Raw genomic sequence first — 25,289 nt, 5'->3', positions numbered from 1 at the left:
TTAATCCATTTGCATGTATCAGTCTGCAGAATCAGCAAACACCTTGATTTGTCCTGGAACAGAAAACGTAGAACAGAACTCAAAGCAAGTAAATAACAAAAGGAAATAACACTAACATGCACATCAATAGATCATTACTTTTCTTGCTTAAAAATAGTAAAAGACAAAGCCATGACCACTGTCACGGAGTGAATAAAAGCAACATGCTTCTGATAAGCTCAACTTATTAATAAGTCTAAATGTGTTTATTTTTTGTCTCCTTTCTTGTAAGACTCAGCACTTGTGCTACCAAACCACAGCCTCCAAAAATACAGACAAGAGAAAAACAGCCTCAGCGAGCAGGTTCAGGAGGTGACCTCACAGCAACGCAAGACTCAATCTACAGCAGCAGTACGACGCCGAAAACCTTCACAAAACAGCTCTCAGAGTAAGTGCAGACATTTAAATCTACTCAGCTCCTCTCTGTGAATCCATGCAAACATCGGTAATTTCAAACTCAATACTTGCTGCCTGAATTACTTCCAGGGGAACTGCGCAAAGACGAGAAGCTAAACCGTTGTGGTGAATGGAATTGTGAACTGGTTTTGACTGTGTCCTGCCTAAGTGACTTTGGGTTGGGTCCATCTGTTTGTTGTTGACCCTTAAATTTTTCAGGGGGATTTTAACAGTCAATGGAGGATTTGTCCAAAGCCAGTGATTATTTTCCTGCAGAGCCATGGATTTAAATCATCATTTGCTCATGTACAATGCAGCTAATTTAGTGTCTTGAGAGCAGAAACTGTGAAAGCAGAATATATTTTCTCTTATGAAGGTTTGTTGCAACTTGAGGTGAAATTGATATGAAGCACCATTTCATTTTTTAACTTCAAACTTCCTAATCCTTTAATTTCAGAGAATAATGGATGGCCCCAGAACTTCCCTCTGCCTGTTACTCCTCAGCCAGCTGTCAGTCTGTCCTACTGACACAGACCAAGACCTGTCTACAGCACACACGCATTATTACACAACCAAAAATCTAAGCAGTGGGCCAACACCAGGAATGGAGCCGGACATGACCACTGACCTCACACAATCCGATGATGTCTCCAACAACACCAGTGGTGCTGATTGCTTGATTGACACTCAAATGGGGCTGATTGCTTTGGCTTCAGCAGGGGGATTGATTATCTGTCTGCTGGTCACCACCGTGGTGTTAGCATGCCAAGTTTGTTACATTCAACGCCAGGTTCGTGCCCCTCGGCCCTCTCGTTCTAACATGGACTTGGTGAGTGGTACAGGCTACTGGGGAACTGACCAGCCTGAGGTTGTCGGGCTGGTTGGGCCATGTGACTCCAGTGTCATGCTTGAGGAAGTGAGAACAGACAGTGAGATGGAGAGGCAGGGTGAAAAAATGCAGGCTGAGAAGGAAGACGGAGCAGAAAGAGAGGCCGGCAAGGCCACAGCCGTGGAATTTGATCTGGAAGACCGTGGTGTACAGATGCAGAGCTCCACATCCAGGGACTCCTGTCTGGAAGTTCCCAGAGATGTGGAGAACATGCCCCTTGTAGTGTGAGGAATAAAATTCATCTCATATTTCAATACAGGAAACATACTCAAAATACCCAGTCACCAGTGGGTTAAAGCTCTGTCCTGTTTCTAACTCAGCTTACTTCATTCAAAGCCCTTTGTGTTCATTTTCCTGTAGGCATGTTTGATGTATGTTGCTACCTGTCAGACCTGGACCCAGTTTCATAAGTCGAATGAACTCACTTAGTTGACTAATTTTTTGACGTTAGCCGTTGCACAAAGAGCTGAGTGGGCTAAAGTTTCACGTTATCCGACTAAAGTTTTTAACCCGCTACAGAGGAGGCTAATCTTATTTTAGCTGACAAAACTTCAGTGTCTTACCTCAAAAATGGCAGCTATCATGTACCGCCACTTGATGAAACACTCATGAGCACTCCTACGTCGCTCGTATTCCTCCAAAAGGGAAACGTCCTCTGCTTTTGGCCATGGTTTTTGTTTGACGACTGTCATGATGTGTTTGTGACAGTTCTCACATTAGCCACCGGGTGTTGCTGTTACACTGAGCTGCGTTGTGTGCACAAGAACGCTTGACAGAAGTGTAGAAGAACTACTAAGAGCTAATCACATCATTCTACAGTACCGGTATATATGTGTCCGTAAATGTTAATAAAGCCAGTTAACAAAACAAAGGCTGTATAGTTCATGACAACGACCAAACCAGAAGTAAACAAAACTCTCGCACACTGGAGGCATTTCTTGGCAACTGTGCTCGTGAGGCCACTATGCCCGCGAAAATCGTAGACTAACGTAAAACTGCCTTAATATAACAGATATGATAGAAAGACATTACCAACACAAACCTCTAAAGTATGAAACAAATTCCAATATTCATTCCAAGACTTTACACAAAGTATGTTCTTCTGAAAGGAAACGTTTACTGTCATGTTGAAAGAAAGCTGGGTCTGGTACCACACTTTGTAATATAGTTCTGTTGAATTTCACTTCATCTGTTTAAGTCTTACCTGCAGATTTTATCATCTAAACTGGAGTTTCATAACTTGTATGCAAAAGATAATGGGCCAGCTTGAACGGACAGTTTGAAATAAACTGTTTTTGAGCAAAATGTGAATGTCTCCTCTGTGCTGAAAACATATTTCAATGACAAATTGTGAAGCCTTCTAGAAAGTATATATATATCCATCCAGTCACAAAACAATGTGACAATTTTTTGGGAATAGCACAGGTAATGATGACAAGAAAATCTAAATTCCAAGAAAATGGTAATTTCTTTTAAATAATTTTATGTTGCAACAATAACTTACTGATTTGGGGCAGTTATATGTCTGGTCTGTGAGCAGGTTCAGGTGCAACACATCGCAGCATTCACCACACCTCCAGTGAACCACCCTAGTTCCTGGATGGGAACCACACAGGCAGACAACCAGTCTATCCCCCATCCTTCAAAAGTAGGCATTTATATATTGCAGGTAGGTGCCATGTGGCCATCCCGTTGGACATCTCAAGCAGCTGGCATCCTCAACACTGAGGTACCTGCATACTGGATCATGCCCAGAGAAATGCACCACATGGCCAAAATGCTATAGCTGGCACGTAAGTGACAGTTCTCGTCCGAGTTATGGAATTTTTCTTATCCAGGTGAGAATTAAACACTGAGGCAAAAATACAGAGACAACGTCTGGAAGTTTACTTCTTGCAAGAATGAGACTGTCATACAGAAACAGAACAAGCGTTCTGCAGAGAGTGCCGCCATCCTGTCATAGCGTGTGATATTTATGTGTTGTGTGTGTGTGTGTGTTATCGTGACCCTGTGACTGTACAGATAACGGTTTACTGGTAAAGACCAGCTCATCATTGTTCTCTGTCTTGCAGTTTCAGAGTTCAGACAGGAACCTATAATAGCAAACATAAATGAGTCATTGTTGAAATCAATGTTAAATGTCAACGTACCATAAGAGAGTCTCCAAAGGTAAGTACTCATGTGACACAAACTCATTCCATGAAAGACAAATGGAGCTTGAGTTGGTCATGATGGAGGATGAGGGGACAGAAGGATTGCTCAGCCTCCTGCCTCCCTATATCACTGAGGTGTATTTGCCCCTCCTACATTACAAATTTAATTGCATAATTACAGCACTTTTGGCATACATGCCATACACATCAACATTGGCACCCAAACATCATTCCTCACTGTGGCAATCCTTGGATCGCAGGGTCAAGAGGGAGCAGTTTAACTCACTGTTGCCCCTGGTCCCTGCCCAAATATTAAACATAACCACACTCAATACATAACACAGAGGAGTGGGTTGATAGTTAGTAGAGGCTTGGAGAAGCCTGGATAGTGGGAGTGTGGTCCCCGCAGGGGGTTGGAGGGGTGTGTGAGGGCTGACCAGAGACCTCTGGACACAGGCCGCAGGGTCTCTGGTCAGCTGGGGGTTGGTGATTCAGGTGGTGTGCCTCAGTGATGTCCAGGCCCTCTGGGCCCCCCATGCGGCAGGTGTCGGTGCATGCCAGGAGCCAGTGGCTGGAGGTGACCCCTCCCATTGGCTCTGGTGCAGGGATCTTTGCCATAAGGGGGTGCAGTGGAGCTTGCGGTTGCTGTTCGCCCATGGTCCCAGGTGGGACAGTCACTTGCTCTTTGTGGTCTCAGGTCCCATCTGGTCTTGGGGGTCATTGTCCTATATCACATGGTCCTGGCACTGCTGCTGTGGGTAGCTGAGTGCACCCTCTCATTGCATTCTGGCTTCTCGCCTCCTGGTAATACAGAGTAATGATCCCACCAGTTTGCGTGTCCCCTCCTACTAAGTTGAGGGTGCTCTGCCTTCTGATGCTACTATGGCTCTGGGCCCTCCTTCATGCCCATGTGGCTGCGCCTACAGTTTTGGGGCTATGTGGCAGAGATGCAACTCCTCACAATCATTCATGACTCAGGATGCCATGCCTCATTACATTGTCCCCACACTGCACATGTAGCAGGATATAGTAATTGGTCCCGGTGACTTTCAGCTGGTGTCCTGTTCCAGCCAAATGCTATGGGAGAATGTCGTATACAGATGAGCAGAGAGCACCTGTCTTTTGGTCGCTTTCTGGCGGTTGGGCTTTCCCCATGGTCTGGTGCCTTTCATTTCTGCGTTCCTGTGATGGCAGGTAGGCTGTTGGTGCCAGCTGCAGTTTTCTAAATGTTATCTGTCAGTTGCTTATTTTAGTTATTTGGCCAAATAAATGGATGAACTCCAGCTATTGGTGGGGAAGGGCAGAAATTTGGCAACATCTGCAGTTGCATTTTATCACTTGATGTGTGTTTTGGTTGTTTGTCTTTGGTCATGTTCACTGTTAGGTTTTATTTCCACGTACTGTCAGATGTTTGTGTTTCCTTGGGTTTTCACGGGCCTTTTTAATCTTCACACCTGTTGTTAATTAGTTCAGTTTGTTTAAAAGCCGCACCTGTTTCTCTGTTCAGTTGCTGGTCGATTGTCTAAGTTACGTATGTTATTCCTTTCTGTGGTCACCTGTTGTAAATATTTTTGTGTCATTTTTCTCCGCTGTGTTCCTGCCAACTCTTAGTTTAGTCAGCTCCTTGTACCTCCCCTGTGATCTCCACCCTGTCTCCTGGTTTGAACATTTTTTGTATGCTCATCTCATCACTGCTGAGTTTGATTGTTTGTCACTCTGGATGATTAAAGCACCGTGGTTTTTGCACCTTCACCTCTGTGTCCTGGCTGCCTGCTTTTGGGGTTCAATTTGACTCTGATTCAGCGCGAACCGTAACAGAACCAATATAATTACTGGCTCTTCCATTTCCCCGGACATACCAGTTTGACTATAAATTCAAATGATGAACTACTGGCTCGACTCAATGCGAAAACGTTGAGTCAAATCATGGTCAAAACTTACCGTGTGTTATAACATGGAAATAAAGTTTTTCCTAATTTTTTGGATCTCAGGCTGTCTTTTGTGATGTGGTTATTGTGCATGCTTATATCACAATGATGAAAATGTGATTAAGGGTGCAGCAATACTAGAGTTACATGCACAGACATATCAGCACCACCCAAGAATCTTCAGAAGAGATCTAGTACCAAGGGCAGCCAATTTGCAAATAATCAAGGTGATGTTCCTGTTTTATTTCAAGTTCAATGGGTCGATGGCTGACCTGTAGTCACAGGTTGAATTCTCAGGTGTCACTGTTATCAAGAAGGAGGACTAAGACAGAAATACATATGAAGCAGTTCTCACACCTGGCAGAGCTCAATGTTAAGTTTTTCCAAATGACACTTTTTGGGACACTCACATGCTGTTCCATTAGGTACACCTACATAAAATTAATGCAGCAGAATACAACAGTCAGCAACAGTAATTAATCCTCCCTTCATGAGGATTATAATGTTCATTTTTAACTGAATCTATTAAGGAAGGGTGATCATTTTTTAACCCCACTGACTGTATATTTCACTCCAGTATGAGTCCCAGTTGGCTCATATCATTAAGAATGTACACATTTATAATATTTCAGCAGCGATTTGCACTGAACCTTCAGTCTGAATGCCACAACAGAGCAAATACAGAGGCCAACCCCAGTCACCAGTGCCAGGCACACACCAACTCCAGCTGCAAGGGAGGTGACCCCATACAACCCAGAGGCCATCCAACGACAGCTCTGAGGCACAGCATCCCCACCACTGCTGCCTCTAACCAATCCCACCCTGACCCCCACTTCCTGAGGATAACAGTAGGCCCACCAAACCACACCAATCAGAAGCCAATGCCCACAATGGCAGCCACTGGTAAGGGAAACTGTATGAGAGAAACCAGAGGGCCATAACTGGAGACCCCCGGATATACCACATTTGCCAGACCATAAGTAGTGGGGGATTTTATTATCATTTGTTTGGCTGATCCTGTGACTTATATTTCAAAGCTACTTAGATGACAAAAATATACTGCATTATCACACCACAAGATAGTTGTGACAACTGAAATCTGTTCTGTAAACTCATCTGATTGAGGTACTGTCTGATCCACACTCCCCAGCAGAAGGTGGCAGTAATGCAGAATTAGGCTGGATGCTAACTACTCTAGGAAAAAAAGAGCATGAGCAAAATTAATAAATTGTGCTCTTCAACAGACCATGCTCCAATAAAGATAAGGAATAACCTTCACATTACTCGGCATTTGAGTTATTTGCAGTTTGTGGGACAGCCAGAACTGCAGCGAGGAAAATTGCTAGGCTAAAGCAAGGCTAATTATAATGCTCCTGAGGGTTTGAGTACGTGGGTTGCGTGCGCGCCCGTATCTATGCGTGTGTCAGGGCATGTCCGTCTCTTGTGTGAGTGTGTGTTCAGCCTCCTTTGGTGTGATTGTGAGTAAGCCCTGCATGCGAGTGCTGGTGTGTATGCAGTTTCTTGGGTGAAAGTCCTATCTGTCTTCTGTTTTCCCCGTCATATACGGTTGCCATGGTTTACTGTCAGCCATGCGTGGTATATGTCTGTTCCACCGTGTTCGAGATCCCGGTCCCCACGATCAGATGTAGTATGCTCATCTTTCCCGTGTTAGTCCAGGTTCTTGTAGATGACCTGTGTATTGTTGCACTCATGTTCCGTTTCAGTTGCACTGAGTCGTTATTTTTTTTCTGTGTTTTCACTTTCTTGTTAGTTCCAGGTCCGCAGCCACGCTTCGGTTGTCAGGGCAACAACAGACAGCCAAGAGTGGTGCTTTGACAGCTGTTATCTGTGAGGGTCGCGCCCTCGTACCGAGTTTGGTCTCTAGGTCTGGGTCATGTTGTGTGTTGCTGCCCTGTTGTGTTCCATCTTCGTTGGTTCATGTGTCAGCCTGTCCTGATTACAGCACCTGTAGATTATTTAGTTAGTCCTTATAAGCCACTCACATTAGCTTGTTGATTACCGGTCGACTGAATGTCTCACCTGCATTCTCTGCCACTCGTCTTGTTCTGTCTCCACAAGTGCTTCCACAGTTTGTAAGTCAATTCCACTGACACCTTTTTGACAGATGCCTTTTGTCGCACCTTATCTCTCTTTCTGTCTTTTGGTTTTTAGTCACTTTGGTCTTTGTCACTGCCATTTTGGAATTATTAAAGACTCTTGATTTGCCCTACCTCTTGTGTCTTGGCTACCTTGCATTTGGGGACCACTCTTGACTCAGTTTGGTGTTAACCACAACAGGATGAAGAAGCAGACACTTCTTCCTTCTCTCTCTGTCCCACTCAACATATGTTTTTTTTTTAAGTTTACCTCATTTGCCAGTTTCTTTCATTCCAAAGGCTTTTGGCCTGGTGGCCACCAAGGCCACTGGTGCTTGTTTGCATTCATTTCTGAGTACTTTTTAAATTCTGTACTCTGTGTGTAGACAGAGACATAGACAGCTATATATTTATAACTATCTATGTGACAGATTGAGCAGTTAATTTTTGATTTCACTGTGATTGCAAACTATTTTTGTGGGAAATTCAGAGTAAAGGGCGTATTGGCAAAAGCCTATATGCTGAGCAGAAGCGAGTTGAGAACACACATGACTGTCACCAGTTTCACAACCCATACTTCCTGCAAGTGATGCAAGATTAACAGAGAAATCTCTCTGCGCCTCCAGTTACCATTTTCCTTCAACGGACCTCCTGTCAGAGAGGATGGAGTGTATGTCGTAACATCGTTCGGTTAATGGACAAACTATACGTAGTTTGAAATGTCTTCACAAATGGGTTATAGGAATTATCTAAACAAGGTCAATTGTAAGTACATTTTAATGATTTCAATTATCCATATAACCTTGACTTTGCATCATATCTCTAGTGATTTTAAGCTGACACTGGCATCAAAAATAGTTAAAGTATACACAAATATATATTACTAACACAAATCTACATGCAGACACGCATATTTAATGATGAAAAAAGTGAAAAACAAAACAACCTTAGATTTTGTTGTAAATATGAAAGGGATATTTTATTATAAGTGGGTGTGAAGGGGTATCAGAGATATAATGTGATGTGATGAGACTTTTTGTTGCATTTTTGTTGCTATTTTATATTTATATTGTTGTTTTACTGTAGAGATTTGCACCAGTGTTTTTTTCAGAGTGAATAATGCACCCATGTCCATAAGTATTTGACCAGTGGCAATTTTTGTTCATCACCACAGCAGCGTTTAAATGAAGCGATCAAGATGTGCCTTTTGTGTAGACCTTCAGCTTGAATCAAGGGGTCGAATGAAAATATCATAATGATCATTTAGAAGCTACAACCATTTGTACACATTATGCCTACATTTTCAAAGCCAGTAAGTAATTTGACAAACTAAATACAAAGATTACTTTTGATACAAACATCACATAGGAAGTCAGTTTTCTTTAAATGAACATGAACATATCCAAGTCACTGAATATTTCAGCCATTAAGAAATACAAAAAACATTATGCTACTCTGTGATAAACCTTTCTGGAGTCGTGACTGCACAAGGAGACAAGAGAAAAAACACCACAACACCCAGACAACTCTGAAGGAGTTATAGGCTTTGCGGTTGTGACTGGAGAAACTGCACGGTGCAGCTTTTGGCTGTTGCAGTTACACAAGGTGGAGTGGCAAAGAGAAGGAATTTATTGAAAAGAAGATGTACGATTTGAACTACATTTTTGCTAGAAGTACCACCCTGATTCGTCTAAGGCTGTAAAAGTGATCATTTGTGTCAACAATATTCCTTATATTTAGTCTGTTCAATTACTTATGGTTTCTTAAAACAGAGGGACTGTGTATAAAAATGGTGACTTCCTGAATATTTAATGTGATTATTTTGTTAAACAGGTTGAATTAAAGCTGAATACCTTCACGACAAGCACATCTGGATTGTTTAATTTCAACTCCATCCTGGTGGTGTACAGGTGTCTCAAACACAGTGTCAATGTCCAAATACCTATGGACCAGGCTATCACTGGTGAGTAAAAATAACTGGACAACTTTTTTACCAAACATGAATTCTTAAAACCACATCGTCTATTTTGAGAGGCACTTTGAGGAAATAATGCAAAACATTATCTCACATTTCGCAACACTGCCTAGTTTCCTCAAACTGCTTTAACTTTTTTTTTTCCCCAATAGAAAGCATACAGTCGAGCAAACAAATTAACAGACACTTTTCAGAAACATCTGGATTTTCTGTAACTGCACATATTCCATCTTATTCAAATATTTATTCTGGCAGTTGTCAAATCAATCCAAATCTTACATTAAAAAGAAAAAAAAGGCTCTTTGATGCACCTGATCAATCCCACAAGTAACTTTGTATTCCCTATGCAGTTACCTCACAGACTCCTTCTACCCCACCCCTCACATTAGCAGCAGATAATGCAGTGGTTCCCAAACTTTTTCTGCAGGCCTCCCCTTCTGTAGATAATACTTTCCAGCTATTGCTTGTTAGTCATTGAAAACCTTTTAAAATATTTTATAATAAATCTTTGCGTACTTCTGGAATCTTTCAGGCTTTTAAAGAGACATTCATCTTGGTGTGCAGGATGCAAACAGCTGACCCCTGAAATAAATCTATCTTGCAACTATTATTTTTAAATAACTTTATATGGAGTAGATTGTAACGGATTGTACTAAATTAACCTTTTAGTATATTTTTTGCCTCAACTGTAGCAACAGATTTTATATTATGGAACACATTTAAAAAAAATTCTTCTCTCTTCCAGGCACAAAGGCACTGCAAACTGACAAGAGAAATTAAAACAATGAAAATTTTATTTGTCAGCCTAGTTTTAATTTGGGTGCTGCCACAGACGGAAAGCGACACGGTGACATCTAGCCAGCATGTGACGATGACTGAAACCAGCATCACAGTCCAGAATAATCTGCCCAGCCAACAGAAACTTGCAGCACATTCCAGCACTGCTTCACTCCGTGTCCCCACATCCACAAACACAGCCATGCCAAGTTCACAAACTTCAATAACAATCGCCTCAAGACTCCATTCCACATCATCCATCCCAGGCGACGCAACTCCAACAGAGGCGCTAACTATGAAACCAAGCACAAAACATGTACTAACCTATAGTCAAACACATTCTGCAACAACTTCAAGTAATTTCGTCCTGGCTCAATCCAAGAATTCAACAGAATCTACGCAGGAAAAGACTGATGCAGAAGACCCAGTCACATCACTGCAGCCAGTGACTGTAATCAATGAAGCCAGCAGCTCAACCACCAAATCTATGAGTGCACCTCCAGTGGTCACCAGCATCTCCCAAAGCCAAGACACAACAACATCATCAACAGCTCTCAGGAGCACGCACGAGACTCCGCGTCTGTCTGCAAGTCCGACAAAACCAACAATCTTCATATCTACCAAAACTGTGGAAAACCATTCCGAAAATCAGAGTTCAGCCACAGGTGGTGGTCCTACGCAGAACAGAGGTTCATACACAATGTCTCCAGTCACCACTCCCACCACCAAGACCGTAACAAGCAAACCTCCTCCACTGCCAGACACCAAGGCCAACAAGGGCGTAAAACACGGTGATATTGTGGCAGGAGTGATAGGTGGAGCTTTAGTGCTAATGATGGTAGGCTTCCTGGTCATATTTATAAAGAAGCACAGGTTTCAGAAGCAGCAAATATCAACCGAGTGGGCCGGCCCTTCCCCTTTTCTCGAGAACACCCCAGACAGTGATCGAGCAGCACTCAGGTCATCAAACAGAATTTCCCTCTCCAGCTTCCTGCCTCAGAGGCTCTCTAGGAGAATGCCGTCACTCCAAGAGCTCGATGAGCTGACAGAGATTAACGCAAACAGTAGTTTTGGAGTCCAACATCAAGAGGTTACAGCTGAATCAAAAGGAAGTGATGATTGTGCGCATGGCAGCAATGTGTCCGCGATAGCCATTCCAGAAATGAAAACCACAAGTGCTTCAGAACCTGTTGAAAACACATCACTGAATTCACCACAAAGTAATGAACCACAATCCATGAACCATGACTCACAGGGCCCACTCCTCACAAAAGAAGACACCACAAACGGTTCTGTAGAAAATCCTGCAGCACAGCTTAAAGATGGTCTTGACTAAACTTAAGTGAGCTTAAAATTACTGCACAGTTTGTACAAGTCCTCTGTTGGTGGGTCGTTAAAAGGATCCCTGTCTGTACCGATTTCAGCCGGCAGCGTGCTGTCAAAAGGCTCACCATCATCCATGGGATCATCACACACAGGGGCCACATAAACTGAAGGAACACATTAAATGACAAAAGTACAACACAGGCAGTAATGGAGTACCACTCAACATGTGACCAGTTAACACACAACAGTAATGTGGGTGTCACATTTGTAGAGACACAAAATTTCTACAGATGAATAATTCAACCTGTTCCTTTTCACTGCTGGAAGGACTTTTGTTTCCGTTTGATAATCTGAACATCTGAATGAGAGTGCGCAAACTCAGAATATGACAGACAAAAGTTGTCACTGGTTTACACAGGAAGTTCTAACTTGACACTCTCCAGAAGAAACCTGTGAAGAGATGGTTATCAAGACCTCGCTGCAAAATGATACTGTGGCCTACTAATCTAAGACTACAACGCTTCAGTGGAAACAGTTCAGATTACTACATATAATTAACACTTCTCTTGCCTTTGCATTGGTCATTTTATTTCCACCACGAAGTTGGTTATATTCATTACACTGTGTGCTTGCTGGTTTCTCAGCAAGCGACTTGTAATTCCTTCAAAGCTGTCATAGAGGATTCCCTCTTTAGCGATTCATGTCCATTTACCATGTGCTTTACATTTCTTAATATTTGATTTAACTGAACTCCAAGAGCCATTAAACAACTTGAAAAGGTTCTCGTAGTCATTGGCGAACTTCTGCAAAAGTGATGTTTCAGTTGTGTAATTTGTAACGAGAGTGATTATTATATATATTTTTAATATTTACACCATGTTGCAGACATGTGCTTCTACTTTGAGATTTAACAGCATATTATTTTGTGTAAGATGTCTACAATTTTTTAATTTGACAAATAAATAAATAAAATAAACAAAACATGTAAAAACCTAAGGGCTTGAGCATATTTCACCGGGAAAATACAGGGTATTAAATGAGCCAAAATCAACAAACAGTCATGACAGCAGTACTCTGTGAGAGTCCTGATCATGTATTAGTTATTATTTTGTAAGTTTACTTCTTAGAAGATCAGCTCTCCATTTTTTACCCACTGATTCCAGTCCACAGTGGTAAACATTACACTGTAAAGATGTAGAATAAAAATAAAATGTAAGGACAGCACACAGTAAGATTCTACCCCAAACACTGAAAAACAGTCACACTTTGCACAACTGTCCATGTGTCCGCACCCTGTTTTGCCCACCAAAGGAAGCAAAACCACACTTACAGTCCAGCCTCAGTATACCACGGGGTACACAAAAATGTACAACAACCTTCTCTGAGTGGTAGCTATAGCCAGGTAGGGGTCAATTCAATATTTTAGGGTGAAAATATAAAAATGATCCCACCATGCTGAAAGGTATATTACATTATTTGTCTCATCATAACGATTCCAAAAAGGTGTAGTGGTACCATCTATGGTTAAAGATATGGAGTTATGGCGTAATAAGTGGAAAAAAAACTTTTGGGAAAAAGTGATGCAAATCACTAGTTGAGCTAATAGTATTTAAAACAGGAATATTTTGACGAGTTTGAAAGTTTGGTCTCCAAAGGAAACTCAAACAAAGCCAGCATCCTTTGGATTCTATGACATTCCGTGAGACGGTCACATCCAAAGTTCTTTTCCACAGTCCTGCTGAGATCTAGCCATCACAGAGAATTCTGGTGTGTCCATCATTTTTCATCGTATTGAGAAGATGTCTTCTCTGATCACAGCAGGACCACTGAAAGTGGTAACAGATGTGACAGAACTGCCCATATGCATGTTGCCACATAATGTCAAAACTAAGTATTAGGGCTGTGACATATCATACCGTCCACGATAATACCGGCATAATTTTTTATGTGATTTAAAAAAGTGTCATATGACCATATAAATAGCTGGGTTTCTAATACAGATTAACTCTCTGGGGTACGAGGGCATTTTTTAGACAGTTCACTTGCCTGGCATAAATGTTTTATTATTGCTGTCAACAGCTCTCCCTGCATCCCACAATCAAGTTTTATGTCTCTTTTTTTCAAGACAACCTGTGCATTCGTAATATATATGCTTTTGTTGTGTTTTATATACCGTATTTTCCGGACTATAAGTCGCACTTTTTTACATGTTTTGGCCGGGGGTGCGACCTATACTCCGGTGCGACTTATAAATTAAAAATATACCGGTAGAATCTCAATTAATTTACTGTAACAAAACAATTTTACGTGACAGAGTCGATCTATGTTTTAAAATGGCCACCAGAAAAGGAAATGCAATGCATCATGGACACTGTAGTATGGCGGCCGTCCTATAATTCACGCTGGTCGCGATAACCAATCAGAGAACAGAACGTTGGACGCGTATTCCTCACCTCACCCACTGCGTGTGAAGCTGACGAATACGGTGCTTGCTGTTATTCCGGCATGGCGAACAAAACAGCTTCAACCCTTGGATATCAGTGTGAGCAGAGTGTTTAAGTTGACGCTGAGAGCTGCGTGGGAGCACCGGGTGAGCGACGGCGGAGGATTAGTGTGTGCACTTGGAAGGAGCTGGCGTCGAAGATTGTGAATAGCGTTTGAAGCAGACGAACATGGTGTTTATTCCGGGACGGCTAACAAAACAGCTTCAACCCTTGGATATCAGTGTGAGCAGAGTTGACGCTGAGAGCTGCATGGGAGCACTGAGCAACGGCGGAGGATTAGCGTCTGCACTTGGAAGGAGCTGGATTGACAACGCTGGGTGGTCATGAGCTGCGCAGGTAGGTGCTGCATGGTTCGGCTCGCAATGTGGTCCGCAAAATACAAACATATCTGTAGGTAAAATGCAGCTCACGAGAGGGCACTCAAGGCTTGTGTGACTGTTCCTGCGACTTCTGACTACCATAGAAAAATAAAAATTTCAACGTTACTGATAACTTAACAAGACAACGGAGAAGGCCCGAAAAAATGCCACCAAAAAGAAAATCATACTCTGCAGATTGTAAGTTATGCATCTGAAAACGGTAGCCGTCACAATATTATCATCTGAACTTTTCATGTTAAGTTAACATACCTGTATGTCCATGGGACTTATAGTCCAGTGCAACTTATTTATGGTTTATTTTTCTTTATAATGATAAAGTGGCTGGTGCGACTTATACTCCGGTGCGACTTATTTATGGTTTATTTTTCTTTATAATGGATAAAGTGGCTGGTGCGACTTATACTCCGGTGCGACTTATAGTCCGGAAAATACGGTAAGTGTAATAAAGGTTTACAATCAGAAATAAAGGAAAAAATAAAGTGGAAAATAATTTTCCACACACATTTATTCAAAACACAGCAAACTACAATAAACAACTGTTTTGACACTTTATAAAGATAATTTGAGGTCTTGTGTGAAAGACTGTACAACAAAAAGGTTCAAACAATAAACACAAATGCACATTTTGAACAATATATACAAAATGGTCTATGCATTTTGTTTGTCTCATCTCAAAGCAATTTCTGTCTGCTATTACACAAAGGTTACATCACAAACTTCTACTTCTACTGTGTTTTGGACTGTTCTGTGCTGCTCCTAAAGCAGCTTTCATTCACACTTTGGCTCCTTACAGTCTGAGGAGCGGCCCTCCCCTTTGCTCCATTGATATGGTAAACAGTGCTTTATGCCGAGAACGCAACATCGTTATCCAGTAACATTCACATGCAAGCTAGTGGAGCAATCCTGATAGTTACACACTCTTTGTTTGAGCACGTGAGATTGTCATCAGAGGCTCTCCATTTGCTCTATCTGCTACACTGATTGCTGTGTGTAATGGCGCAGGGCGCATTGGAATAGTATGTACTAATTGGAGCACCCAGGGGGCTATTCAAACAGGCCAACTAGTAACATATCACTCCTGAAAACGATCTTTGGCTTTTCACGTGAAGTAAATCTGCCCTACGATTGGATTTTGGAAAACCATGTGATGGTGAACCAATTCCGATTGGACACTCACATTGCGCACATCAACACACAGCTTCTATGAGGAGTACAAAGATGGCCAATGGCTGGCTCAAAAGTCTGCAGAGTTAACTTTTCAGCAAAAAAAAAGTAAGTTTCTATCGCATATCATTAAAAAATTATTTAGAATTTAGTAAAGCTTGGTCTTAGCCATTGTATACAACGGCGTCGGCCCCAGAGGGTTAAGGGAGTAGGAATATGGTGTAGGTGTGTTTGGCAGGCTGTCCACTCTTTTTCTGGGTTGTGTGACTGAGTTTTGGTTTGGTAGGCAATGTTTCCGCTCTCCTGGTTCATAACATCAAGCATTACTGCTTCTGAGACCATTTAGTGGAGTTTTTGTTGTTTTTTTACCTCATCCCATGTTTCTGTCAGGTTTTATCATTCATACAGCATCATAACCAGAATGCAAGTGTGCAACTGATTCTGTCAGATCTCAGAAGTGAAGCAGAGTAAGTTCTGTTTAGATCTTGGCTGGTAGACCGCTTAGGAAGACCAGAGGCTGTGTGTGTTTCACCATGCAGAACTAGAGTTGTGCTTGGGCAGGCATCCAGTGTAAAACTTGTGCACAATCCCAATGCCGATCTGTACTGGATCCGCTGTAGCGACCCCGGGGAAGACAAAAGACAAACATTATCATGTTGTCCCTAACTGAGAGAAGAAGTTCCAAAAGTGGATACGAGACTCCTCAGGAGATGACAAACCCACTGCAGTGAGCAACTATTGTGGGGAAAAGTGTGAATCACAAAACAAAACTGAATTCATTAAACAAAACTTGGATACTGCAAGATTATCAAGATACACAATATATAAAAACTGAGAAGAAAGAACAATTCAGTGACACCAAACAAGAATACAACAGAATGCAGTAATGGTTTAATGCACCACAGGGACTGATTCCTAGCCCTCGTTGATCCAAGAATATAAAACACTGCATGAAGTCAGTGTCAGTGTTCTAGAATGCACCAGTGCCAGAACCAAAAGTAAAAATCTGCATGCTTCAAAGCAGCATGCAGATCCTGGATATAGAAACACTGTTCTCAGCGCACGCGCACGCGCACACACACACACACACACACACACACACCTCTTGCTTGCCTCATCAGCAGAGTGGCCCAGTGCAGTGCTGCGTCTCTCCCTCCCTCTACACACATCTTATCCTAGCCTGGACATCCAGCTGCATCAGGAGGCTGCAGCGCAGCGAGCAGGACGGGGGCTGCTGCCGGCAGCCACAACACATTTACAGACACACAAGGAAACCATTTCAACTGCAGAGTGTGAATAAAACATCAAGGAACCAAGAACAGCTGGAGGAGGGCACACCAAGAGCAAGGATGACAGGCAGACAATAGAAAAGAAAATGAGGTGAGTGATTTGCAGAGATTTGGGGGTAAAAACCAGCCGACTGGCAGGGCAGCGGGGAATTTGACAGGTTAACGTAGTAAAAGATGTGCTGCTTTCTAAAGTTTACACATTTGATGAGAAAACACCCGGAATGCTTACAGGGTGCCAACGTGTCATTCAGTGTTGTATTTGTGCAGTTTGTGACCAGATGTGAATATATTCAGTCCTACTGCAGTACTCTGAGCCAGCGTTTTACTGGCAACACTTCAAGCAGCTCCTGCTCAGGATGACCGTGCATCAGCAGCATCCCACCACAGCACCGGACCCATCCTGACCAACTGCATCCATCTGTCCTCACACAGCCCTCACCACGGCCAATTCATGTGACTGTGCTAAACATTCAGAACACTCAAAACAAACACACACGGATCCTTACATTTATTTGCTCTGATTTCTCCTTTATTCCAAACATTACAAAGTAAAAATAATTTATGTTTTTTTGTGGTGAACTTCATTTCATTTTTTAAATATACAGTACATCCATTCATGCATTTAAGGCTTGCAACAGATTCAAAAATATTTGGGGTGCCAAAGCACTTGCCAATTTGTAATGCTGCCATTTATTCTCACAACACTTAAAACTTTTTTTTGGCATTGAGGACACCAAGCAAAGTGTTTCAGCTGTTATTCTGTGCCCTTCTGTCTGCAAAAATGCCTTAAGGTGTGCAACAATATGAGGTCATCGCATTGTGTATTGGGACTGCAGTGTGCTTGGGTGCAAATATTATATATATATATATATATATATATATATATATATATATATATATATATATATATATAGTAGGTATATTTGTGTGTACCTGCATGTGGATCTGAAAATGAAAAAGTTATTTATATTTAATATGTTTTGTTAGTTATTTCTGAAAAGTGAAAATTTGACATATTTTCAATGAATTACATATAAGCAAAAATATTTCAAGCATTTATTGTTTTATTTAAATTTTAGTCATTAAGGCCTACGGCTCCAAAAAGCAGAAAAAAGTATTTCAAAAATTAGAATATTTCATAAGATGAATTAAAAATGGATTTATAATACAGAGATGTCAAGCTTGTCAAAAGTATGTTAATTTATGTCATCAGTACTGGGTTGGGGCTCCTTTTGCATGGCGTGGCATGGAGGTGATCTGCCCGCGGCACTGCTGAGGTGTTATGGAAGTCCACATTGCATTGACAGCGGCTGTCAGCTTGTCTACCTTCTCTCATCTTTCTGTTAACAACACTCCACATGTTCCTAGGGTTTGTAAGAGTCGAATGGGAGGCAGAGCCTTCAGCTTTCAGGCTCCGCTCCTGTGGAACCAGCTCCCAATTCAGATCAGGGAGACAGACACCCTCTCTACTTTTAAGATTAGGCTTAAAACTTTCCTTTTTGCTAAAGCTTATAGTTAGGGCTGGATCAGGTGACCCTGAACCATCCCTTAGTTATGCTGCTATAGACTTAGACTGCTGGGGGGTTCCCATGATGCACTGAGTGTTTCTTTCTCCTTTTGCTCTGTATGCACCACTCTGTATTTAATCATTAGTGATTGATCTCTGCTCCCCTCCACAGCATGTCTTTTTCCTGGTTCTCTCCCTCAGCCCCAACCAGTCCCAGCAGAAGACTGCCCCTCCCTGAGCCTGGTTCTGCTGGAGGTTTCTTCCTGTTAAAAGGGAGTTTTTCCTTCCCACTGTGGCCAAGTGCTTGCTCACAGGGGATCGTTTTGACCGTTGGGGTTTTTACGTAATTATTGTATGGTCTTGCCTTACAATATAAAGCGCCTTGGGGCAACTGTTTGTTGTGATTTGGCGCTATATAAATAAAATTGATTGATTGATTCTCCAAGAGGTTCAGTTGAGGGCGAGTTGGCTAGTCAATCAAGTACAGTAATACTATCATCAGCAAAGCACGTAGTAGTAGATTTGGCACTATGGACAGGTGCCAAGTGCTGCTGGAAAAGGAAATCACATCTCCATAAGGCTGGCCAGTAGATGAAAGCTTGAGGTGCTCTAAAATCTCCTGGTAGACAGGTGGGTTGACGCTGGACGTGATAAAACACAGTGGACTAACACCTGTAGATGACATGGCGCCTCAAATCACCACCACTGTGGAACCTTCACACTGGATTCAAGCACCTTGGATTCTGTGCCTCTCCACTCTTCCTCCAGACTCTGGGACCTTGATTTCCAAATGAATTACAAAATTTTGTTTCATCTGAAAAGAGGACTTTGGACCACTGAGCAAATGTCCAGTTCTTATTCTCCTTAGCCCTGGTGAAATGCTTCTGACATTGTCTCAGGTTCAGCAGTGGTTTGACACAAGGAATGAGACACCTGTAGCTCCTTTTCTGGACATGTCAGTGTGTGGTGGTTCTTTATGCTCTGACTCCAGCCTCAGTTCACTTCTTGTGAAGCCCCCCCCCCCCCCCCCGAGTTCTTGAATCAGCTTTGCCTAATCTTCTCCAGGCTGTGGTCATTCCTGTTGCTTGTGCACCTTTTCTGACCACACTTTCCCCTTCCAGTCAACATTCCATGAATATGCTTTGATCCAGCACTCCAAACAGCCAGCCCTGTCAGCAGTGACCTTCTGTGGCTTTAACCTCCTTGTGGAAGGTATCAATGAGTGTCTTTTGGACAGCTGTGAATTCAGTAGTCTACCCCATGACTGTGGTTGTTTGTACTGAGCCAGACCGAGATAATCATGGTATTTATACTGCAGAAAAGAGTGAGTCACTCAAACTTGAAACAATCTAATATTTTGAGAACAAAGAAATTTTTCACCTTTGGAAATAACAGACAAAAAAATATTACACTTTTTTACGATATTCTATTTTTCTGAGATGGACCCAACATTAAGTAAACAATGGAATATATAATATATTTTAGCCTTTTTTGTGCATTTTAGATGCTAAAATGAAATCTGTACATATGAAAGAAAGAAACTCCAATCCAGTACTTGACGCATCCAAGTGACATTAAATCAGATGAAACAGTTTAAACCATCAGACTTTCTCCAACTTTCCGTCACTCCTGTGTAGGGCCCTGACCATGCTCTGGCTGCTGCTCCTGCTGCTCTGCGGGCTGCTGGGAGGTCGGGTGCAGTCCGTCTGCCCCACCATGTGCTCCTGCAGCCAGGGACACCGTGTGGTGGACTGTTCCTCACGAGGTCTGACTAAGCTTCCACATGGCCTCCAACATAACATCCACTTTCTCAATCTGTCATTCAACAGGTAAAGAGCTCTGCACTGGGTTTCAGTTCCAGGCATTTCTGTCAGACAGACAATTTGCTCTGTGCTCATGGTAACACAAAGTAGGACGCACAATGGATAAAAATAAATTAATAATAATAAAAAAAAAAACTAGCCCATGTGCAGACAGTAAATTTGACACAGCTTAATACAAGTTTTCCTCATTAGCCATAGTGCTGAATGCATTGCTAAGCACAAATACCCGTAGAGTCGCTAACTATAAGTCCTTTCAACCAAACAGGTTTCACCGTGATTTGTGGTGATACAGGACAACTAGAATGGCACTCACATAGACTTACTGCAAACACCGAATCAAGACGTAGTGGTTATGTTGAAAAAAAAAATACAGATTTAGACAGGATCCAACTATGATTCTCTCCTGGATAAGACTAATATGAATATCAAAAATGTGTGTGGATTTTTGTGATGCCATAAAAGCGAGAATGTCTGAGTGAGAAAACTGTAGCTCGGCTTCCTTAAAAATTATTTATTGATTTACTAGTACTTGGAGAAGCATTTGTCTGGTAAAAATCAATAGTAGAGAAAAAGATTTATTGCACAAAAAGTTTTATATTGACTGTTGTCAGTGATGCATAATGAATGCTGGCAAGCTACACATGCCGGGTCAAACAACACTGTGACACTAAAAATGTCTGACAACTCTAACTACTCCATTATCTGTCACAGAAAATCTTAGAAATGGATACGGGCAATCTATTGTACACAATCTAATGCATACTGTGCAAATGCATTATGGGTGTGTCCAACCTTGTTATTTGCATGCCAGGTCATCCGAAGCAATACAAGGTGCAGGGCGCAAAGGGCCTGTATTTAATCACTAATATGTCATGTGTGCGCGTTTGGGCCGTAACATGAAATAAACAAATCAAACTGTCATCTGCCATTGCCTTTAAAAACCAAAAGTCACTGGACTCAAGTGAAATGTTTACAAAGTTAACAAAAGTGCACACAACCCATCAAAGTGCATGAGCAGAGAGCAGCCACCAAAGCTCCCTGAGGTGAAGCAGTAACATGAAGTTTTGTATTTTTCTACTTACTTTTTTTTGTCCAATTCAATTTCATTGTGTTCAGTTAGAGTATATTCGTGCCAGGAACCTGCCTATAGACATATCAGAATACTGTACTATAGAAATATCAGAAATATACTCTGACTTTTGACCAGATTTTTATTGACCTATGGTGCAAACCATTTCTGCACCAGCACGATACCTGACCACACTTCATTTTAAGATCAGCATGGCCAGTAGTGCACAAAGAACATGGGTGCCGGGCATAAAAATGAGAATTGCATCAGTTGGAAATAAGCAATGACACTTTACTTTGCACTGGCTGGCAGATTTAGCGCCCTAAGATTGCCACACCAGTAAACTGAATGAAGGGGTCATCTCATTAGCACACTATTTTAATACCAAAATTGTGGGCGAGCAGTAACAACGCTGTGGTGCAAATGGACTAAATACTGTTATGACATGGTTCATCTTCCATCTACGTTTTTTCCATAAGAGCTATCTCAACAAATCAACAGCAGTGTCGGAATATTAAGTTATCCTGGTGTTGGTATGAATGCATAATGACATTAATGGTTTGAATATACTTTTCTGACAGCCTGCAAGGTCTTGACAGCCAGCTGAGCCACTACGTCCACCTGCGGACACTTGACCTGTCCTACAATCGACTGGAGAGTCTGCCTCCTGCTTTGCCACGGTCTCTATGGGACATCCGAGCAGCAGGCAACCATTTACGTTCCCTGGACAAAAACAACACTGCTTACCACTGGAACCTGAAATTACTGGACCTATCAGACAATGAGCTGGAGAGAGTGGTCTTCATTAACAACACACTTCCTGGTCTGAAAGCTCTCAACCTAAGTCACAATAGGTTTTGGACTGTGCCGACAAATATGCCACGCAATTTGGAGACAATCGATTTGTCGCATAACTATCTGGTGCAGATCCTACCTGGATCACTGGATCAGCTGCACAGGCTGGCTCAGTTTTATTTGCATTCTAACCACTTTTCCTGGTTGACTGAAGGGATCTTTGACAAGCTGACTGGACTTCAGGTGATGTCTCTTGGGGATAACCCCTGGGCTTGCGAAGAGGAAGACAACATAACAAAGCTTCTGAGTTGGGCCGAGCAGAGTCGTGCAACCATCCTCGGCTGTCCCTGCTACACAAGGGCTGTATGTGGGCAAGCCCACCAGTCACCACTAGGAAGGGAATGGCACTCTGCACTGTACACTGAGCCACCGCTCTGGGTTGAGAGGTACGTTAGTCGATCGCCTGATAGAACTGCAGAGGACACTCTCATTTCCGATGGAAAGCATACACCTTTCGCGACCAGAAATCATCAAGACAAAAGAGGAAACACAAATAACACTGGGGACCATCTGCTGTTTCTCTGGACATCTTCTACAACTTTTGACAGTTTGTCCACACACAGAAGCACAACAACTGCTCGCCCAAGGTCTGCAGCCACAAAACCCAAAGCGGAAAGCTCACAAAATAATGGGAACAGACTTCACATAGAGACTCAGTTAACTGTCACCCTTACCATTTCGTTCATGACAACAACATTCAATGTTTTCGGAAATAAGATAGACAGTACAGTACATTAACAAAATATTCTCATGGATTTTTCCAGAGAGTAATGTTTGACTGTGCAAGTCTAATTAGCACCACAACTTAATTTTCCCTTATGAAAAATGTTGTAACCATTACTGCCCATTACCAGGTTCACAATTCAATAAAAAAATAAAAAATAAATAAAATAACTGCACATGCAAGGAAAGTGTCTCTGAAAGAACTGCAGTTTACCTCTATCAAACCGACAACTATACGACCAGGGGACTACAACCAGAACAACTGTTTTCCATGAACAATCTGTACACTTAACTGAGAACTTTTCTAATCTTTCAGATGTCAGAACTGTTTCAGATGCCCATTAAAATTTGGGACAGACCAAAACCACATGTACAAATGGTCACAAATACAAATGACTTATTTTGTCTGGCCAAAAGTCAAACACTCAAAGGTATTTTACAATGGTGTTTAAAAAAGAAAGAGAGAAGAAAAATGTGAAATCCTTGTAGTTGAAGAGCTGGACCCAGTCAAGTTTTTTGGAACCCCCCCATCCCCAATAAATAAGAGGTGACAACAGAGCTGACTATGATCTTTCAAATCTCTGACTGATTTATTAAGTGTTTCCAATCTCTTCAAAGTATCCTGACACATTATTATCCAATAAGCATGTTAAAAATCTGACTTTATTTGATAGCCTCACGTGCACAGGCAGCTCGTCATACCAAACTTTAAAATGATGATATAGATTATGTAATTAATATATGTAATAAATGACTGTAGAATGTTTTCTTTGTACAACCCCTGGCAATAATTATGGAATCACCGGCCTCGGAGGATGTTCATTCAGTTTAATTTTGTAGAAAAAAAGCAGATCACAGACATGACACAAAACTAAAGTCATTTCAAATGGCAACTTTCTGGCTTTAAGAAACACTATAAGAAATCAGGGAAAAAAAAATTGTGGCAGTCAGTAACGGTTACTTTTTTAGACCAAGCAGAGGGAAAAAATATGGAATCGCTCAATTCTGAGGAAAAAATTATGGAATCATGAAAAACAAAAGAACGCTCCAACACATCACTAGTATTTTGTTGCACCACCTCTGGCTTTTATAACAGCTTGCAGTCTCTGAGGCATGGACTTAATGAGTGACAAACAGTACTCTTCATCAGTCTGGCTCCAACTTTCTCTGATTGCTGTTGCCAGATCAGCTTTGCAGGTTGGAGCCTTGTCATGGACCATTTTCTTCAACTTCCACCAAAGATTTTCAATTGGATTAAGATCCGGACTATTTGCAGGCCATGACATTGAAAAGGTGTCTTTTTGCAAGGAATGTTTTCACAGTTTTTGTTCTACGGCAAGATGCATTATCATCTTGAAAAATGATTTCATCATCCCCAAACATCCTTTCAACTGATGGGATAAGAAAAGCGTCCAAAATATCAACGTAAACTTGTGCATTTATTGATGATGTAATGACAGCCATCTCCCCAGTGCCTTTACCTGACATGCAGCCCCATATCATCAATGACTGTGGAAATTTACATCTTCTCTTCAGGCAGTCATCTTTATAAATCTCATTGGAATGGCACCAAACAAAAGTTCCAGCATCATCACCTTGCCCAATGCAGATTCGAGATTCATCACTGAATATGACTTTCATCCAGTCATCCACAGTCCACGATTGCTTTTCCTTAGCCCATTGTAACCTTGTTTTTTTCTGTTTAGGTGTTAATGATGGCTTTCATTTAGCTTTTCTGTATGTAAATCCCATTTCCTTTAGGTGGTTTCTTACAGTTCAGTCACAGACGTTGACTCCAGTCTCCTCCCATTCATTCCTCATTTGTTTTGTTGTGCATTTTCGATTTTTGAGACATATTGCTTTAAGTTTTCTGTCTTGACGCTTTGATGTCTTCCTTGGTCTACCAGTATGTTTGCCTTTAACAGCCTTCCCATGTTTGCATTTGGTCCAGAGTTTAGACACAGCTGACTGTGAACAACCAACATCTTTTGCAACATTGCATGATGAGTACCCTCTTTTAAGAGTTTGATAATCCTCTCCTTTGTTTCAATTGACATCTCTCGTGTTGGAGCCATGATTCATGTCAGTCCACTTGGTGCAACAGCTCTCCAAGCTGTGATCACTCCTTTTAAGATGCAGACTAACGACCAGATCTGATTTGATGCAGGTGTTAGTTTTGGGGATGAAAATTTACAGGGTGATTCCATAATTTATTCCTCAGAATTGAGTGAGTCCATATTTTTTTCCCTCTGCTTGGTCTAAAAAAGTAACCGTTACTGACTGCCACAATTTTTGTTCTTGATTTCTTATAGTGTTTCTTAAAGTCAGAAAGTTGCCATTTGAAATGACGTGCACAGGCAGCTCGTCATACCAAACTTTAAAATGATGATATAGAT

At 41.8% G+C, this 25,289-nt stretch overlaps 3 protein-coding genes across 8 annotated transcripts in view; 2 read left to right on the top strand and 1 right to left on the bottom strand.

Annotated features, from left to right (window-relative positions):
• LOC117508745 (neurofibromin) overlaps nucleotides 1-25,289 on the bottom strand; it is a 333,092-nt gene that overhangs the window by 73,972 nt on the left and 233,831 nt on the right. The window lies entirely within an intron of this gene.
• LOC117508747 lies at nucleotides 328-1,732 on the top strand. The gene is made up of 3 exons (XM_034168572.1): nucleotides 328-427; nucleotides 893-1,568; nucleotides 1,617-1,732. Exon 2 carries the CDS (start codon nucleotides 899-901, stop codon nucleotides 1,550-1,552), a length of 654 nt encoding a protein of 217 aa, XP_034024463.1. The 5' UTR covers nucleotides 328-427; nucleotides 893-898; the 3' UTR covers nucleotides 1,553-1,568; nucleotides 1,617-1,732.
• On the top strand, nucleotides 8,132-23,036 carry LOC117508746 (oligodendrocyte-myelin glycoprotein-like). Of its 3 annotated transcripts, none has more exons than XM_034168571.1 (3): nucleotides 8,132-8,266; nucleotides 20,061-20,252; nucleotides 21,897-23,036. In XM_034168571.1, the coding sequence occupies exons 2-3, from the start codon at nucleotides 20,071-20,073 to the stop codon at nucleotides 22,906-22,908; spliced, it is 1,194 nt and encodes a 397-aa protein (XP_034024462.1). In that variant the 5' UTR covers nucleotides 8,132-8,266; nucleotides 20,061-20,070; the 3' UTR covers nucleotides 22,909-23,036. The 3 variants fall into 3 exon arrangements, with proteins under 3 accessions (XP_034024462.1, XP_034024460.1, XP_034024461.1); XM_034168569.1 differs by lacking the exons at nucleotides 20,061-20,252; nucleotides 21,897-23,036 and adding exons at nucleotides 9,335-9,464; nucleotides 10,222-12,575; XM_034168570.1 differs by lacking the exons at nucleotides 20,061-20,252; nucleotides 21,897-23,036 and adding an exon at nucleotides 10,222-12,575.

The sequence above is a fragment of the Thalassophryne amazonica genome, chromosome 4, assembly GCF_902500255.1.
Source record: "Thalassophryne amazonica chromosome 4, fThaAma1.1, whole genome shotgun sequence".
NCBI lineage: Eukaryota > Metazoa > Chordata > Actinopteri > Batrachoidiformes > Batrachoididae > Thalassophryne > Thalassophryne amazonica.
Note: the sequence above shows the minus strand (reverse complement) of the source record. Positions and strands in the feature narration are given on the sequence as shown.

Coding starts and splice junctions, on each gene's coding strand:
- LOC117508747 (XM_034168572.1), top strand. CDS start 899: ATGGATGGCCCCAGAACTTCCCTCTGCCTGTTACTCCTCAGCCAGCTG.
- LOC117508746 (XM_034168569.1), top strand. CDS start 9,432: ATGTCCAAATACCTATGGACCAGGCTATCACTG. Junction 9,465..10,221: donor TATGGACCAGGCTATCACTG/GTGAGTAAAAAT, acceptor TCTCTCTTCCAG/GCACAAAGGCACTGCAAACT.